The sequence below is a fragment of the Vanessa cardui genome, chromosome 29 (genome assembly GCF_905220365.1).
Source record: "Vanessa cardui chromosome 29, ilVanCard2.1, whole genome shotgun sequence".
NCBI classification, from domain to species: Eukaryota; Metazoa; Arthropoda; class Insecta; order Lepidoptera; family Nymphalidae; genus Vanessa; species Vanessa cardui.
The window spans coordinates 934,766-955,947 of NC_061151.1; the positions used below are offsets into that span (position 1 = coordinate 934,766).

General features: G+C 35.6%; 1 protein-coding gene across 1 annotated transcript in view; it reads right to left on the bottom strand.

The window, feature by feature from the left end:
* The window catches only part of LOC124542044 (Krueppel-like factor 3), a 58,502-nt gene that overhangs the window by 4,221 nt on the left and 33,099 nt on the right, over positions 1-21,182 (bottom strand). Inside the window, exons 4-5 of the mRNA XM_047120000.1 lie at positions 1,484-1,553; positions 24-98 (exon numbers count right to left, since the gene is read on the bottom strand). Coding sequence (XP_046975956.1) covers positions 24-98; positions 1,484-1,553 — 145 coding nt within the window. The remainder of the gene's footprint in view (positions 1-23; positions 99-1,483; positions 1,554-21,182) is intronic.

Sequence of the window (21,182 nt, forward strand, 5' to 3'; positions counted from 1 at the left end):
TTTCGACTGATCAACGAACATACCTGCTAACATTCTTCATCTTCCTCGCACTGCGGAGGTCTGGTCCGAGCTTAATCCTCGGCTCATCAATTTTGGCGCTGGAAATATAACACAATATACATTAATGTGTATTTTGAGAGTACTGACAGTTTTTATGGTACGTCCACACAACACAGACTTGGGACATACTTTTGTTATACATCTCTACTAGACTTACAATCATCCTCCTGCCCTTATCCCAATTTTATTTGGGGTCGGCGCAGCATGTCTTCTCCTTCCACACTTCTCTGTCAGACGTCATCTCAAAAGTAACATTATTTCTAACCATATCGTCTTCCACACAATCCATCCATCGTTTCCTTGGTCGTCCTCTACCTCTACGTCCGTCCACATGCATGCTCATTGCTCAACTAGTAGTTAACTAGACTTACAGTCTATCGACAAAATGTCTGTAGGTATAAATAAATGTTTCATTACCTCCGAATTTTAGTTTTGAGGATGCAGTCTTTCTCAGTAGATCTATATTATTACTATTATATATGTGAAGGTAACTCTGTCCGTCTGTCGCTCTTTCAAGACCAAACCGCTGACCCTAATTTTATGAAATTTAGTATTAAGCAAACATGAACTCGAAGAAATGAAGTTGGCTACTTTTTTGCCTGACACATGATAACCAACAATCGGGCGACTCCTGATAATATACAGACTTACAACTTTCATAAATAACTTCCACTTTTTCATCAGACTTCTCCAATAAACCGACTTTTATCACAGACATGTGCTGCTAAGTTGCACACACATAATTCTATAGAAGTCTGTGCTAAGTCTGTGTATGTGGACCTATCATTATATACTTTTAAATCTGTCAAAGTGTAGAAGTCGACCAAATTAAAAAGCGCACATGCTACATAAATTCGACGGTTACTATTTTACCTGCTAATGTTGTTAATTGATAAGGCAATAAGATAAGGCAACCAAACCAACAGAGCCAGCCTAAGATGAACCATATGTAAAATGCGCGATTTCATCAAAGAGAGCTCAACTTACATTGGAATATTTTGGTAATTTCTAATTCTCAGAAATCTATATTTTTTTTTTTTTTTTGTAATTTTTCGCATTAACCTTTTATAAACTATAGTTAGCCAAATCAACTTGACGATATGTTATAATAAATATAAGGTCTTTTTTTTTTAATTAAAACGCTTGGATTTAAGCTCGGTTTCCATCATAGGACAATAATTACTGTAAAGAACAGCATTGTGAATCTGTTTATATGATAAGAGCAACTATGCGAGTTTCTTGCCGTTTCGTCTCGCTAGAAGCTGCTTTCCGAAACGGTGGCAGTGTTTAAATATAGATGCTTCATTGTAAAATTTACTTGAATAAAAGTTTGATTTGAATTAAGTTATAACCAAAGATACACCACTCACCATCGAGTGGTAGGTACTCGTACAGCTAATGAATACAAAGTAAAAACACTTACTCGAACGGTAGTTGTGTCGACGTTGTCTCCTCGATTTTTATCAGTTTCGATGACGTTGGATAACTGTTACCTGGAAAATTAGAAATAATCATATCAGAAACAATTCCGAGTTACTTGTATAGCATCTTCACATATAATAAAATTGGAATGTCTGTTTGTAGTATTAAAATAACAGCTTTTTACTAAATGTATTTATTTCCATACACGGTGCACTTGCAAAATAATTATAAATATCATGAGTTAAGACTTTGTTTGGTTATTTGTATAAATTTGTTTTTTTTTTTTTAATTTCCTTTTAATTTGTTTGTTTTTTTTTTTTTGTTGTCTTCTTATAGTTATTAGTTAATGTTGTTAGTTAATGTAAACCTTTATTAACGTAAGTTAATGTTAAATATTTCCTACCTATGATTTTAATTTTTTTTTGTGTTTTTTCTTTTAATAATTATGCTTGCAATGTACGTTTGTCCTGAATAAACATTTTCTTATTCTTAAATATAAATAGATACTAATAATTTTTATCAGTGTATCTGTTTGTAATCTAATTTCTGGAACTACTGGACCGATTTTGGCGGGACGTCCATTGGCAGATAGCTCATGTAATAAGGTAATGCTCATGCGCAATTTAATAGCCTCAAGACATCTACGGAGGCTGTAGTATCTCTGATTTAGCGCGGAAAAGGGCCCGTAGGATTGTAGTACATACAATTAAAAGATTTATTTATATATTGTGTACTATAGATTATCAACCAACGATCTGCTGAGCTTAAGTAAAAATATAGATGCGAGTAGCCGGAGAAAGACCACAGTGGCTTGCACTTGGAGAGGCCTATGTCCAGCAGTGGACAAAAACGGGCTGATGACGAAAATATAAAACACCAAAATGAGACGGCCAACTATGAGCCTGTGTTTGTTGTAAATTTAATAATTAAAAAACACAAACGAAATAAAATATATTAAACTACAGTTTGTAAGATCCCATTCGCTTTGTCCGACACAATGCCTCGGCTAAATAAGAACAATTTTATAACAATAGGTTTGGAATATTTCCACAAAAACCAAGGGTGACCAGCTTCTCATAATGATCACGCAATACTTGAGACCAGCACGCCATTACTGCATATATATTATTAGGACGGCGTGCTGTATTCAATCGTTTATTAGTTCGGTTTATTATACTCAAATATTAATCTTAATTTATACTTCTATTAATATATATTAATATTATAAATGTGAAAGTATCTCTGTCTGTCTGACGCTCTTTCACGAGCAAACCGCTGAACCGAATTTGATGAAACTTGGTATGAAACAAACTTGAAGTCCAAGGCACGCATAGGCTACTTTTTTTTCCTAAAGCATGACACAAGCGACTACTATTCTATATTTAGTATTATATGTGTGAAAGTAACTCGACAGTCTGTCGCTCTTTCACGAGCAAACCACTGAACCGATTTTGATGAAATTTGATATGAAGCAAACTTGAACTCCAAGAAAAGTCATAGGCTACTTTTTTTGCCTGACACGTGACAACCAAACCACTAAAACGCGAGCATAGCCGCAGACGAATACTAGTAATATTATAAGTGCGAAAAATTTAATGAACGTATGTTTGTTATTAAATCGCGCCAGAACTGCTGAACTGAATGAAATTTCGTAGAGATATTTGATAGTAGAAATAGAATACTACTTCTTATTTTCTTTTTTTTCCATTGAAAATATTTCTATTTCACAGAGAGTACCGTTTAGAGTTGAAAAAGGAAGAAAGAAAGACTACTTCTTATTTTCTTTTGTTTTTCATTGAAAAGATTGGTTTTTATTTCACAGAGAGTACCCTTTACAGGTAAGAAAGGAAGAAAGAAAGAAATGTTTATTAGGATACAGTATTATAAGTATAAATTATTTAAAAAAAGAAAAGATAAACAACAAAAATAAAAACATAGTAACCAACTATAACTACTCACTAACTTAATATACAAAAAAACAACAACACAATGATACTTAAGGTGTCCTAAAGGTTACCATTCAGCTTCCAAGTTGGGTTCCAAGAACCCAACGCTGATTTTCAATGGTACCCTGTGTGGTTGTGGTAAGTGCATGGACATAGATTTTCTACCGATAAATTGCACCGTTCTTCACCTATAAGATGTTTAGTTATAATCGATAAAATCTTAATGTTATGATCGGATTTTAATAATTCTTTCACCATCAGGAAGCTCATTTATCCATGACTAAAATAAGCTACAGATTTGTTCCGTATGTGAGCTGAGATGGCCCAGTGGTTAGAACGCGAATTAATTTGTGTTTATAATTCATCTCGTGCTCGGCGGTGAAGGAAAACATCGTGAGGAAACCTGCATGTGTCTAATTTCATCGAAATTCTGCCACACGTGCATTCCAACAACCCGCATTGGAACAGCGTGGTGGAATGTGTACCAAACCCTCTAAATGGAACAGGAGGCCTTATCTCAGCAGTGGGAAATGTACAGGCTGTTAATTTACTTTACTTTTGTTCCATAAAATTATAATTAATGTCATAAATTAGTAAAACTAATCGGAATCCGAAACGCTAATAAAATTGCCGGTTACACTTTAAATACTGTATAATATAGAATAGATCTTTAGTATAACTAAAAAAAGTCGGCGAAATATTAAAATAATATGAATTTGAAAACAGAGAAATAGCTAAAAAATGCATACTTAACTTCGATAATAGTGTAGGGATGTAGGGCTTTGTGCAAGCTTGTCTAATACGCACCACCGATATCTACCGGTTACTACCGGTAACAGGAATTTTACCGACGAATAGTACTTACTAGTGTGATCCAGTTCAAAGGTTTAATGAATCAGTACTAAAACACAACACAAGCAAAAGTAACATATCATCTTAGTTTCCAATCGTCCATGTCACAGAAGACTGCGGAGCTAGAGAATATCGGGGAGCAGGCGCCTTCGCTATGGACATTGCTATGGACATTAGGGGGACATAGGGGTCTCTGAGAATTCTCTAGGAATCAAATCAAATCAAATCAAATCAAATCAATTTTATTCAAGTAAACTTCACAATGAAGCGTTTTTGAATCGTCAATAATCAAATACTACCATCGGAATCGGAGACCTACAGAGGTTGGCCCATCGTCGGTCACCGTATTATGAAAAAGCGATACCAAATACAAATTCTCCGGCAAAATGGAGTGGCTACAACTGGTTTTTAGGGGGTATTCCGATGCTTTCAGCGTTCGCAAACCCCACATATATACATCCTCACATCATACGTAAAAACTCGTAAAATATTTTCCAGCGAGAAAAAACCTAAGCTATTTTGCATGAGCCTTCATTGGAACCTAAAACCTTCAACGAACCCCTGCCACACAAAACTGGACGTACCAATCGCAAACCTATATATAACATATTATATTATGTAATTAGCAGTGCCGGCGACCATGCACGCGTTTGAATTTAACAAAAAAAAACGTTATTGTAGCCTAAGTTACTCCTTATTATATCAGTTATCTGCCAGTGAAAGTCACGACAAAATCGGTCCAGCCGTTCCAGAGATTATCCGGAACAAACAGACAAAAACCGTACCGTGTATACATATGCATTGAGTAAAAAAGGGCTACTTTAATATTACCAACAGGACTCCAATTTTATTATATGTGTAGACGAATCATTAGCATCACGTATAAAAACATTTTGCATGCGAGGTTTGAATTTTTAATAACGAAAAGACCGGCGGAATATCATTACCAATGGAAATCTTGTCATAGGAAGGATGTTATGACTTTTCGCAGTCGGAAACTTTGTGTTAAAAGTCGATTATGTATAGACGATCAGATTTATATATCCTGCGTCATAATTACGAGCTCGCCCGATGTTTTTATCCATATTGATTAATTCGGTGACGTTCGTAATGAGCCGAGTTCATTCAGTGATTAGGACGCGTGAATTTTAACCGATGGTTGCGGGTTCAAACCCAGGCAAGCACCATTATATATATGTGCTTAATTTGTGTTTATAATTCATCTCGTGCTCAGCGGTGAAGGAAAACATCGTGAGGAAACCTGCACTTGTCTAATTTCATCAAACCACAAGCACTACTGAATTTTCATGTGCTTCGTGTATACCGAGCACGCCGGTGAAAGAAAACATCGTGAGGAAACCTGCATGTGTCTAATTTCATAAAACCACAAGCACTACTGAATTTTCATGTGCTTAATTCGTGTTAACCGAGCTCGCCGGTGGAGGCCAACATCGCGAGAAAACATTTCTGTAATTTCATAGAAATTCTGCCACATATATATTCCCAGGATTGGAACAGCGTAGTGGAATATGTTCCAAAACTTCTCCTCAAGGGGAGAGGAGACCTTAGTCCAGCAGTGGGAAATTTACCGGCTGTGTTGTTTGTTGTTGTTGTCCTCGGAATTTCTAACAGAAAACTTACTATAGCAATTCACGTATTGCTTTAGTAAGATTTTTTTGGTTGGGTTCGCAAGTTGCAAACTGCATGTGGATAAATCCGCAAGCACAGCTAGTATACACTAAGATTTCTGACATTTCTCGAGGTATATTTTGATAAATTGTCTATAAAAAACTTGTAAAGCATGCTAACTCCCAAACAGACACACAGCAAAATTGAGGTCGACAATTTCAAGTATTTTCAAACCCCTACAACATATCCAAAAAAACAACCTTCTCGATACTTTTATAGAATAACCGGACTATATATAATAAGGATCACATCTGGGATATAGTTATATGTCATACTTAAGGAAATTGTCGAATCTGAATATCTAAGAAGCTACACTTTGTGATATAATGAGCGTGATTACATATTTTTTCAGGTATCTTTATCATATACATATATCACTACGTAGTATAAAACAAAGTAGCTTTCTCTGTCCCTATATCCCTTTGTATGCTAAAATCTTTAAAACTACGCAGCGGATTTTGATGCTGTTCTAATAGATAGAGTGATTCGAGAGGAAGGTTTTTGTATATAACACATGGACAGTATAGTAATGAAACACTGATGATTTTAGATGTTTGTAATGTGATGCCGTATATAAACGATTCTGTAGCATATTTAGTATCATTATTGCACCCGTGCGAAGTCAGGGCGGGTCGCTAATATATATAATATAGTATAAATTTAATATAAATATGAGACAAAATCACATACATTTCTCTGATCCCAATGTAAGTATTGTAATTAATTATAATTGTAAGTATTGTATTGTGTTATGGAAGATCAGAAGTAACGACGGCACCACAAACACCCAGACCCAAGACAACGAAGAAAAACAATTACTTTTTTCTACATCGATTTCCGGAAATCGAACCCGGGACCTTTTAGTGGCGTACCTACGAAAAGGAAGGAGCACACTCAACCACCGAGGTCATCAAAAAATAAAGGTAAGAAAGCTTTATTCTATTCAATAGCACTAAGAGCCTTCGTTAAAATACTATTTATAGTTGTGTTAACGCTATCCAACGGTAGATGGCGACACTCGGCCGATGTCGCAACTCGAAATGTCCTGAAGTACAATGGTGTTATTATCGTTTATATTATTAGCCTTGTTAGTGTAATGTTCTGACATATTTATAACTTAATCCGAGCTTTGTAACTTAGGTAGCTTTAAGGCATAGGTTTCAGTGGCGCGGAATCATTGAAAGCGGTTTAATCTTGGGCTTAATTGTGTTCATTTTCTAAAGTGTACCAAAACATGATGTCGCACTTTACTTTACTTTACGCTCCGTTGTTAAATATATAAAAAGTATCCTACAGTATCTTATGTTCCTCCTTATTAAGCTTACTTGATATAAAGTTTCATCAAATTCGATTCGTTAAAGTGAATTACAGACAGACAAATCATCAGAGTTACTGCTTTATCAATACATAGTAGAAAACAAAGTCGCTTCGCGCTGTCTGTGAGATTCGATGCGGTTCTTTAAATAGATAGATTGAATCAAGTTCCTCTTGATTTATATGGTTTATAAGTATAACACATGCACAATATATTAGAGAAACACTGATAATTTTAAAAGTTTCTAATGTGATGTTATAAATAAACACACTCTTTATGTTTATATTGCAAAAGCCCTACCACCAAGAAAAAGCCCTACCACCTAGACAAAGCCCTACCACCACGACAAAGCCCTACCACCAAGGCTGTAAATGTAATGTAATTTAAATCGCTTTCCGCTCCTCTCATCACCCTGTCACCCCCCCATTATACAATCCCCCTAATAGCGGTTTGTATAGCACCTAACTCACAAATAATTAGTGTCGACAACTATTTACTATTGAATAACATCAACGCCGGTCCGTTGCATAATGATTATACGAATAGTATACAGATATGAAAGAAAAAAGCCGAGATGGCCCAGTGGTTAGAGCGCATAGTACGACACAACTTAGATGTAGCGTCGGCAAAATTCGTAAAACCGATCACATCCGAATTAAGTACGCTATCCCACATTATCAATATTTATTTCTTTTGTGTATATGATTTTTACACAAACGTAATAACTTGTAATATCATGTGACCTAATATATTCGTCAATGTGACACGTCTTACACGGGCTTAAGTAAAGCTACCACTGGTTCCAAATATAGATTCTACCGAAAAAAGGAAAAAAGTAAGGTAACAGCCTGTAAATTAGCCACTGCTGGGCTAAGGCCTCCTCTCCCTTTGAGGAGAAGGTTTGGAACATATTCCACCACGCTGTTCCAATGCGGGTTGGTGGAATGCACACGTGGTGAAATTTCGATGAAATTAGACACATGCAGGTTTCTTCGCGATGTTTTCCTTCACCGCCGAGCACGAGATGAATTATAAACACAAATTAGGCATATATATAGTGGTGCTTGCCTGGGCTTGAACCCGAAATCATCGGTTAAGATGCACGCGTTCTAACCACTGGGCCATCTCAGCTCTATTTCGCATTCTACCGATAGAAACCGACCAAATATATATCTTGCCTTACATTGTTAATGGACTACTGGACATAACCATCTGTACCCTTTTCCCAGGAGCAAGACCAGTATGGCTAACATATATATATATATAAAACAAAGTAGCTTACCGCTGTCTGTCCCTATGTATGCTCAGATCTTTGAAACTACGCAACGGATTTTGATGCGGTTTTTTTTAATAGATAGAGTGATTCGAGAGGAAGGTTTTTATATATAATACATAGACAATATAGTAAAGAAACACAGATAAGTTTAGAAGTTTCTAATGTGATGTCGTAAATAAACTAATTCTGCAGTATATTTAGTATAAGCATTGCACCTGTGTGAATCCGGGGCGGGTTACTAGTATACTTATATCTCTAATAATATAAGCCTTTATTAGTATATAACTGGGTTTATTACAGGTTGTAACAGTTTGGCGGTTATAGCTGTTTTTGAACTCCGACCTCTCTAAGGAAGCTGTCATAAGCACTGTGCCACTGGCTTCGTTTGCAAGTGGCGCGCATATCGATATGGATGACGACTAGTGATGTATGTATTACACAAGAATATCGATAGTGCGTTTTTTTCTTTTTTAATTATTTTTTTTTTCAACATCATATACATTACTCTGATCCCAATATAGGTAGCTAAAGCACTTGTGTTATGGAAATCAGAAGTAAAGACGGTACCACAAACACCCAGACCCAAGACGACATAGAAAACTAATGATAATCTATATCGACTCGGCCGGGCGAACCCGGGACCTCGGAGTGGCGTACCCGTGAAAACCGGTGTACACACCACTCGACCACGGAGGTCGTCAAAATTGAATTTTGTCACTTAAAATAGTGATTGTCATATGGGCATGTTATGAGGAATGAGGAATATGTTGTGAGGAAGGTCTTGCATGGAGATGGAGGTACCAAGGAAACGATGGTTGGATTCTGTGAAAGACGATATGGTTACAAAGAATGTTACTCGTGAGATGACATCAGATGAAGAAGTATGGAAGAGATGCTACGCCGACACCACATATAACTGGGATAAAGGTACCGCTATGTTTTATTGGTAAAAAAGTCCTTTATCGCGCTCTGCCCCTGTGTAAACGTAACTTTGATGCGTTTTTTTTTTTAATAGATAGAGTGATTCAAGAGGAAGGTTTTTTTATATAATACACGAAAAATATAGTAAAGAAACACTGCTAATTTTAGAAGTTTCTAATGTAATGTAAATAAATAAAATCTGTATTATATTTAGTATCATTATTGCACCCGTGCGAAGCCGGAGCGAGTCGCTAGTTTAGACTATTACGTAACAAGCAAGAATTACTTATTATAATAGAATTACATGCCAAAAAAAGTTTGACTATAAAAATCATCGATATCGATATTATCCACGCACGTCACTATTCAACGGTAACGTTACGGGCGTGGCTGATGAACGGTGACCCACTTAATGCGTCGTTTGATATCACACTAGCCGTTAGCTGTGGTTTTGCTCGATATTGCCTTATTGGTTTACTGTATTTATATTTACTTTATTTTACACTAGCTACCCGCCCCGGCTTCGCACGTGTGCAATAACATAACATCTAAAATTATCAGTGTTTCTTTACTAAATTGTACCTTACATTATATATAAAAACCTTCTCCTCGAATCACTTTATTTACTAAAAAAAACTGCATTAAAATCGGTTGTGTACTAATACTTATATATATTGCATGCATAGGTATATAGGGACAGAGAAAGCGACTTTGTTTTATACTATGTAGTGACGATCCACCCCGGCTTCGCATAAATAACTATATACATAAACATTGGACAACATCACACACATTACTCCGATCCCAATGTAAGTAGCTAAAGCACTTGTGTTGTGGAAAATTAGAAGTAACGACGGTACCGCAAACACATAGACATCATAGAAAACTATTTTTATTTTATTTTTTTATGGTATATGTTGGCGGACGAGCATATGGGTCACCTGACGGTAAGTGGTCACCATCACCCATAGACAATGACGCTGTAAGAAATATTAACTATTCCTTACATCGTCAATGTGCCACCAACCTTGGGAACTAAGATGTCATGCCCCTTGTGCTTGTACAAACACTGGCTCACTCACCCTTCAAACCAGAACACAACAATACTGAGTACTGTTATTTGGCGGTAGAATAACGGGCTTGCACAAAGCCCTACCACCAGTCCAGAGATTAGATGGAACAAATACACAGACAGAAATTACAAAAAAAAATGTATTTCGGAATATGTACCGTGTACATACATAAAATGTATTTAGTAAAAAGCGGCTATTATCATAATATAGTATAAAATAAAGTAGCTTACCGCTGTCTCTCCCTGTGTACGCTTAGATCTTTACAATTGCGCAACGGATTTTGATGCGGTTATTTCTAATAGATAGAGCGATTCGAGAGGAAGATTTTTGTATATAATACATGCACAATATAACAAAGAAACACTGATAATTTTAGAAGTTTACAATGTGATATCGTAATTAAGCATACTATGTAGTATGAGTAGCCAAATCAAATCAAATCAAAATAAACTTTATTCAAGTAGGCTTTTACAAGCACTTTTGAATCGTCATTTTACAATTAAGTGAAGCTACTACCGGTTCGGAAAGTAGATTCTACCGAGAAGAAACGGTAAGAAATTCAGTAGTTACTCTTTTTTAACATTTAAAAATACAAAGTCATGTTAGTTAATACAATTATTTAAATGAATATATCCTGCGTGGAAGTCAACAGATATTAACTCCACGCTTTTTTATCATCTATAAAATCTTGTATTGAATAATATGCTTTTTCTACCAATGTATTTTTTACAAACGATTTGAATTTACTAAACGGCAAAGTTAAAAATATCTGCGGAATTTTATTATAGAAGCGAATACCATACCATACCATACAAGAAGGATTTATTGACTTTGCGGAGTCGTAAACTTGGCGTTATAAGCTTATCCTTACTCCTAGTGCACATACAATGATTATCACTGATTTTATCAAAGTGATCAATGCTACTGTGAATATATATACATAATATTGTCGTAAATATATTGCAATATGTTTGCAACAATAAGTATCAGTATTGGTCACTTAACACCCGACGCAAAAACGACGGGGTGTTTAAGTTTGACGTGTCTGTGTAAATGTGTATGTGTCTGTCTGCGGCATCGTAGCTCCCAAACGATTGATCCGATTTTAATGCGGTTTTTTTTGTTTGAAAGGCATATCAGCCGAGAGTGTTCTTAGCTATGTTTGGTGGAAATCGGTTCAGGTCTTCAAGGGCTTCAGGTCGTTTGTTAGTTGTTATAGGAATGTTTCACGCTCAGTTTGCTTGTAAGCATATGTGGGATCTGGGATTTGAAATCTGTCTTCTGGAACCACTGAGCTGATCTCCTGTTGGAGCTCGAAGATAGGACACGTAACCCTGGACTAAAAAAAAAAGTAACAGCCTGCAAGTTACCCACTGCTGGGCTAAGGCCTCTTCTTCCATTAAGGAGAGGGTTTGGAACATATCCCACCACGCTGTTCCAATGCGGGTTGTAATACATATGTGGCAGAATTTCGATGAAATTAGACACATGCAGGTTTCCTCACGATGTTTTCCTTCACCACCGAGCACGAGTGATGAATTATGAACACAAATTAATCACATATAGTGCTGCTTGCCTGGGTTTGAACTCGAAATCATCGGTTAATATTCACGCGTTCTAACCATTGGGCCATCTCAGCTCTGGACTGCCTTTTAGTAAACTGTTTGGTCGGGGTACTTTTTTAATTTAATTTATTATAACGTTACAAACAGACACACCTATGTTATTATACGTATAGATATATAACTATTGCCTAAAATTTACACTACAAGACAATTACGAGCACACGATGTTTGTTTTTGCGAACGTATCGAGGAAATAATTCCGTTCGTTAACTGCTGCATATACATATTTCCTATTTAGCATTTTTATTGTGAAATCACGCAGACGATATGGCGCAGTGGTTGGCCGGTGAATCATAACCGATGGTGACAGGTTCGAACCTGGGCCAGGTCATCACAAAATTTCTTAATACCGACTTTCGACACTATTTTTTATTAGTGATCGAGTAATGTGTTTACATGGGTACGCACTTTGAGGTCCCGTGCTCATTTCCCGGTCGAGTCAATGTAGAAAAAGTTTATTAATTGTCTATGTTGTCTCGGGTCTGGGTGTTTGCGGTGCCGTCGTTACTTCTGATCTTCCATAACACAAGTGCTTCAGCTACTGATTGGGTTCAGAGTAATGTAATGTAATGTATGTGATGTTGTCCAATATTTCGTCCATCATTATGTGCAATATTATGGTAAGGCTCTATGCTAGCCCTTCTGGGTAGGTACCACCCACTCGTCAGATACAGTACCGCGAAACAAAAACTATTATTATATTCCCGTTTGAAGGGTGAGTGAGCCAGTGTAACTAAAGGCACAAGGGACATATCAAATCAAAATCATATCAAAATGTATATATAATCTTGCCGGTTGTATATGTATAAAACTAGTCTTTTCACGCGGCTACGCTATCATAAAGTTGATGATGATGATGCAAAAATAACTCTGTCTGTATATCTGTTTCTTATTCACGACAAAACCACTGAACCGTATTCGATGATATTTTTTATCGAGCAAGCAAGTAAAGAGTACTCAACAAAATCCTACTAATAAAAGTCGTAATCTTGCCAGTGTGAAAATACCCTTAGAACAAAATATAAATGAAAGTAGTCGATCGGCTTTTCACGTGAAATGTTTGTTAAATTTAATTACAGTTGTATATTATTTACTTTTCAATTAACTACAGGCCGACATTTTAATTTAGAACTAATTACTGTGTTAGTGTTATTAGTAAACAGCCGAGTCCAGTGGTTAGAACGCGTGCATATTAACCGATGATTGCGGGTTCGAACCCCGGCAAGCACCGCTGAATATTCATATGCTTAATTGTTTATAATTCATCTCGTGCTCGGTGAAGGAAAACATCGCGAGGAAACCTGCATGTGTCTAATTTCATCGAAATTCTGCCACATGTGCATTCCACCAACTCGCATTGGTACAGCGTGGTAGAATATGCTCCAAACCCTTCTCCCCAAAAGAGGTGAAGAGGCCTTAGCCCAGCAGTGGGAAATTTACAGGCTGTTGTTGTTCGTCGTAGACCTTATACTTCCATTTTGTATACATTTTTCTTTTTTTTTTTCTTATAAAGCTGTAGTATCGTTCGTAACCGACCGGTAACTTTTTTTAACTCTCTAATATCAATTCTTTGTAACAATTTATTAAATTACAATCAAGAATCTTCTCTATTTAGCAGACATTTTTAACTTTGCTGTTTCGTACATTCAAATCGTTTATAAAAATTTATTGGAAAAAAAGCATATTATTTGATACAAGATTTTATAGATGATAAATAAGCGTGGAGTTAATACCTGTTAACTTCCAGATAAAATTTACGTGTTGTTTTTATTAATCTAAGCCAAATTTCGTATAATCTATATTATTATGTATGTATTTATGAGTTAATACCTGTTAACTTCCAAGCAGGGTATATTTTCAATAATTGTATTATCTAACATGACTGTAGTTTTTTAATGTTGAAAAAGAGTAACCACTGAATTTCATGGCGGTTCTTCTCGGTAGAATCTACATTCCGAACCGGTGGTAGCTTTACTTAATTGTAAAATGACGATTCAAAAGTGCTTGTAAAAGCCCACTTGAATAAAGTTTATTTTGATTTGATTGTTCTGTACATCTACGACTGGAGCTGTTCCTAATGAGACCATAAGTCATTACGTGCAGCTATCGTCCCATAAGAAAAAAAGTTACAGCCTGTCAATTTCCCACTGCTGGGCTAATGGCCTCCTCTCCCATTAAAGAGAGAGCTTGGAACATATTCCACCACGCTGTTCCAATGCGGGTTGATGAAATACACATGTGGCAGATTTTCAATGAAATTAGACACATGCAGGTTTCCTCACGATGTTTTCCTTCACCGCCGAGCACGAGATGAATTATAAACACAATGCAGGTTTCCTCACGATGTTTTACTTCACCGCCGAGCACGAGATGAATTATAAACACAAATTAAGCACATATATATAGTGGTGCTTGCCTGGGCTTGAACTCGCAATAATGGGTTAAGATGCACGCGTTCTAACCACTGCGCCATCTCGGCTCATCGTCCCATAATCAGAGACAAAAATAACTTACACTATTCACATATAAGATGTCATAAGCCTTGAGAACAATCCATTTAAACATATATATATATTTTAATATTTAAAATATACAAAGAAATACTTAGGATTTTAATAATCTTAAATGTACATTTTTTTTTTTTAATTTGAGGTCAAGTATTGAATGGCGAAGGTGAAATTTTATTATATTATAATATTCGGTATTTTTTTAATAATTAAATTGTATGTAATGATACTTGAATGTACATCCTTGTGGATTATTACGAAGATTCTTGTTTTTAATCATCACTTGGTCTATATATATACACATATATGTATTTAAAAATACGTCTTATGTATTAATATTAAAAATATATATTATTCAATAAATTTTATATAGAATGTAAAGACGCTTTTCCAGTAGGTGTCGGCGAAGTTTTCAGTTAAACTCCAATATTCAGTTGCAAATACAATATATTTTAAATATCACTTTATACTGTAATTAGACTTTACAACACTGTAAGAGTTGGTAAGATTTGACGTAGTTTTATGGTAAAACTTCAATATTCAGTTGGCAATCATTATATTTTTTGAAATATAACTTTAGACTTTTAAACAGACTTTTAAAAATTCAGCTTCCCGCGTCGGCGTCTCCAAGATGGCCGATTTGAATTTCGCGCGGCGCGCGCCGCCAAGCGGCCACCAGTGTAACCAGTTGATAAAAATATTTTTCTAATAAAGTTACTTATTAAAGAAAACCTTACAAGAAGTTAAAAAAGCGTAGAGTTAATACTTGTTGACTTTCAGTCAGGACATATTATATACTAGTATAATGTACAAAAATATTGTCCATGTATTATATACAAAAACCACCCTCCCGAATCACTCTACCTAATAAAAAAAGTTGTAAAAATAGTATAAAACAAAGTCGCTAACGTCGCTATCTTTCCCTATGTTTGCTTAGATCTTTAAAACTACGCAACGGATTTTGATGCGTTTTTTTTCATAGATAGAGTGATTCGAGAGGAAGGTCTTTGTACATAAAACATGGACAATATAGTAAAGAACTGATCACTAGAAGTTTGTAACGCGATGTCGTAAATAAACATATTCTGTACTATATTTAGTATCAGTTGCTTCCGTGTGGAGGAGGGGGTTGCTAGTAAAAAATAAATGAAATGAATTAATGAATATTTGAAGACATTCGTTTGGTAGACGTCGCCTTTCCTCGTTCAGTAACGAACTACGGAGCGAAAAATCCGGGATCTTGTGCGCGTAGTTCATCCATGGGAGCACTCTTTCGAAACAGCTTGTAAAAGTCCCACTGCTGGGCTAAAGGCTTCCTTTCCCTTTGAGGAGAAGGTTTGCAATATATTCCACCACGCTGTTCCAATGCGGGTTGGTAGAATACACATTTTTTTTATGGAATAGGTTTGCGGACGAGCATATGAGCCACCTGTTGGTAAGTGGTCATCATCACCCTCAGACAATGACGCTGTAAAAAATATTAACTATTCCTTACATCGTCAATGCTCCACCAACCTTGGGAACTAAGACGTTATGTCCCTTGTGCCTATAGTTACACTGGCTCACTCACCCTTCAAACCGGAACACAACAATACTGCGTACTGTTGTTTAGCGGTAGAATATCTGATGAGTGGGTGGTACCTACCCAGGCGGGCTTGCACAAAGCTCTACCAAGTAACACGTGCAGGTTTCCTCGCAACATTTTCCATCACCGAACACGAGATGAATTATAAACACAAATCAAGCACATATACATAGCGGTGCTTGCCTGGGTTTGAACCCGAAATCATCGGTTAACGCTCGGCCCACAGCACTAAATACACGTGAAAGCTATGTTAAATAAATTACATAAACACATTATCTATGCAGCGATCGCAACAATTATCGTATGCAAATACAAAATACTCGACGAATCACGAGTAGCCATCAATGTCGCATACCTTTACATGACTCGGCCGAATTTAACGAATGCTCAACGAATACTGACAGAATTGGCAATTAGGACTCCCGATTTGAATAATCGATATGATCTTTATTCGATTAATCGTCTAGGAGATATGAAATATCGTTTTAAATAAAATGAAATAAAAATGCCAAGTAAAAAGTTACTGTACCCTTCCCATTTATATCAATATTATGATCCTTTACCCAAAGGTTGCCTGGAAGAGATCACTGCTTAGCGATTATTCGATAGGTTGCACCTAATGCAACTTTTGTGTAACAAAAATGTTATTTTTGTAGTTTTAAGATTGGGTGCAATTAAGAATAAATAATTAAATAAAAAATGTCATCAAATTCGCGATTTGATTGTGACAATGTAATGTAATCCTATAAAGTATTTTAAATATAATGTTTATAAATAATCATTAAAGGTTGTATAACTTCTAGCTGTTGACTTATATTCAGTCACAGAATTATATAAATTAAATGAATACTTTTTGGTTTAACATTTTTATAAATAAAAGTAGAAATAGAATATTGTTGAATTTGACATGGGGATTGTTAATCTGGGTTTAAATACGGAAGATAATGGATGATTGTAAAGAAAACTGTAAAAATAAATTTTGTAAACCATATTAAATATTGTTAATTATTTGATGTTCCTGTTTATCTGAAGCTGGGTTTACAGTTACATATAAACAGACAGTTTACTTTTTCTATTATGATACATAAAATATTCGCAAGTGAAACATATTTTCTAATATAACTTTCATTTCACAAATTGTAAACTTTAATTCTGATAAAATAGAGTATGTATACTACTGTAAAAAATAATCGGTAATTACTAATTGACTTTATAAAAACAAATACCTAAAAACCAACCAAAAAGATAATTTTTCGCGCCAAAAAGTAAACACAAGCCACTCTGACAGGCGCGCTCTTATTTTTTAAATTATTATGCTACAAGGTATGAATGCATTCGATGTTACTGTATAATATAACTGTATATACATATAATATATATGCATAATAATAATAAAGTGTTCTGCAATTTTTTATTTGTTTGTCAATCATTTTTTTTTAATTATGTTACAACTTTGCTTACAATGCAATCTGTGGAATGAATACTTCTTGAAAAGGAACGTAACTGTCAAAAAAAGCGCGCGTTCTTTGTCTAATTGTCCAATGAGCACGCCGTGCTAGTTAACTGTTAGATTTAAATATTTAGAATAGCCATTATGGTTTTATTTTGACATATGTAGATATTCATAGACATATGTGTCAAATTTCAAAATGTCATAAACAACATCGACTAGAGTAATTATAAAAGATCGTTTGTGGGCTCATTTCGAAGAGCTCTAGCCTGCTCTGCAGAAAATAAAGAAGATTCTTGAGTGCAATAAACTAAATAGATATGATTTAACAAATAATTAATTTTAAATAGGTGACAAAAGTTACTGGCCCTGTAAAGAGGAGCTAACATCTTATATGTATATAGAGAGCGTCAGCTGATTTTTATCCCAGTGATTATGGCACGTAGCTGCATTCATTTTATAGAGCTCGGATGCGCAGAAAATTGAAGAGGATTCATGATTGCAATTTACTTAATTGTTATAATTTATAAATTATTAATTTTAGAAAGCGGAAATATGAATCTGGCTCTATAAAGCTGAGCTATATCTGTATATAAAAAAAGAAAAAAACTAATGTACAACATTCGTGAAATGAAATCATAGTTCATAGGTTTAAATTCTAAAAATCTGAAGTATAATCGTCTGAATCCCACAGCTGGGCATGCAAAACTCGAGTCCATTATGTATTCAATCAAGTCTTTATTGACATCATCAAATTCTAACCCTTAAATCCGGTCACGACAGAACGACACTAATCATTGTTTTGTCTCTCTCTGACATCAGCTGTCATGCATACGTTTGACAGTGACAAGCTGTCAGCATTCTCACGACACTCGGCGACGTCAATTAATTAAACTTCCTATTGTTTCAGTGTATGTTTTATCCTGTGCCCGATAGATGGCGCTGTTCAAATATTTGTGCTTAAGACAGGAGATCTGGCTCCAAGGATTTATTCCTTTGATCGCACACGAGAATAACGATCGTTAAAAAAGTAAAATCTACGTCAAAAAACGAAGTCGCTTTCTCTGTCCCTATGTATGCTTAAATATTTAAAATTACGCAACGGATTTTGATGCGGTTTTTTTTTAATAGATAGAGTGATTCGAGAGGAAGGTTTTTGTGTGTAATACATGGACAATGTAGTAAAGAAAGTTCCTTGCACCCGTGCAAAGCAGGGGCGGGTCGCTAGTGAAAGATGAAATTATGTCAATGATCTCAGTTCAAGCGTATTCAGCAGAGAGTTAAATTTCCCGCCAATGTTTTTCCGCTAAATTTCTTTTCTAATGCTGCCAGCTTCAAAAATCGTAACGTCACAAAGTTTCTGTCCATCAAAAGAAGTTCGCTTGATATCGACAAATACTAAGCTTTTTCATCATTAATACAATTTTGTATTGAATAATCGTATAATAACAACAAAAACAACAACAGCCTGTGAATTCCCCTGCTGGGCTAAGGCCTCCTCTCCCTTTGAGGAGAAGGTTTGGAACATATTCCTACACTCTGTTCCAATGCGGGTTGGTGGAATACACATGTGGCAGAAATTCTATGAAATTTATCACATGCAGATTTCCTCGCGATGTTTTCCTTCACCGCTGAGCACGAGATGAATTATGAAGACAACTTAAGCACATGAATCAACGGTGCCTGACTGGGTTTAAACCCGCAATCATCGGTTAAGATGCACGCGTTCTAACCACTGGGCCATCTCGACTCGGTAATATTATAGTCAAGCTAAATAGAGTACATAGTTTCAAACAACGAAAACATAAGGTTGATAAATCTCTACACACAGCCTCCAAGATTCATCTAAACATCTGCTGTACATCTCAAACCTTCCCTACTAAGATAACAATCTGCAACAATACCAATAAACTAATCTTATTTATCTGAATCAGTTAACATCTCTGAAACTACACGGATCTTAGTAAACCTATCCTGTACTAACTGTTGAACTAACAAGATGCGATGTTACCGTTATAATGTTAATCCTGACAATTTAGCTAAGAACCATTTTTACACGACTATACAGAATTAATATACAGGGTTATTGGTAACTCGACATATATCTATTATATATATTTTGAAAAAGTTAAAAATGTGATAACTCAAAAATGGTTCAATTTTGGCTTATTCATATGGGGGTTAAAATTATTGCAAATAGCCTATCACCTCCTAGCGGATATACGTCGAGTTACCAATAACCCTGTTTAAAGTAATAATAATAAAAATTTTGTGCGTGTAATTGTAATTTACGGCTTTTCTCTATTATAATGCATGTATTTACATATTTATACATTGAATAACTGTTTATTGATGAATAACGCATTAATATATGTTATTTTAAAATATCTAAATGTACAGACGTCGGGAAACCACTTCATTTTTTATTGTGTAGATACACCAACAATATTACGCAAGACAGAAATGTTATATGAAAACGATTCATTATTTTTGTTCTAACCAAAATCAATAGCGTTTATCGACCTCTTTAGCACCAGGTTACAAATACACATTATCATTACACAGTATAAAACAAAGTCGCTTACCGCTGTCTGTCCCTATGTATGCTTAGATCTTTAAAATTACGCAACGGATTTTGATGCGGCTTCATTTAACATATACTCTAGAATAATTTGAGAGGAAATTAGAAGTAAAATGTTTGACAGCAAGTCGGTCTAGAACAGTGATTCCCAAAGTGGTCCAGGGGCACCCCCAAGGGTCCACGGGAGACATGATGAGGGTCTACGTAGGCGTGAATAAAAAAAATGGAGGTCCATAAGATGTTAAAGGGGTTAAACGAAAATTTATTTGCTTTTGATAGTAAAGAGGAAAAATGTAAGCATAGTTATATTACCTTATTAATTTTTTCTTGTGATTCCATTCTTTTAATAAGTAAAGTGTTAGAAAATGTACAATTTTTCGTTTTTATTTTACCTATCGAAATATAGCGACAGACCTCAGAAGCGACACAGTTCTTATTTTTTGGCGAATTTAAGAATGTGGTAGAAATATAGCAGCAGGGGTCCAACGACACCAATAAAATTTTGAAAGTGGTCCACGAGAAAAATAAGTTTGGGAACTATTGGTCTAGAACGTCGCATCAATGTTTGAAGGGAATGTTGAACGCCGCCATTATTGTAGTAGTATACTTGCTTTTATGGCTCATACTTTTATATTGTGTTATTGTATTTCCTGAGAATTGCCGCGGACAGAGTTGTGTGGAAGAAGCTAGTCGACACATCGGTAAAAGCATTTCAGGACAAGCACTACCTTAAGTAATGAAGCATACGACGACTCCCATGGTCGAGTGGTGTGTACACCGGTTTTCATGGGTACGCCACTCTGAGGTCCCGGGTTCGATTCCTGGCCGAGTCGATGTAGATTACCATTAGTTTTCTGTTTTCTTGGGTCTGGGTGTTTGT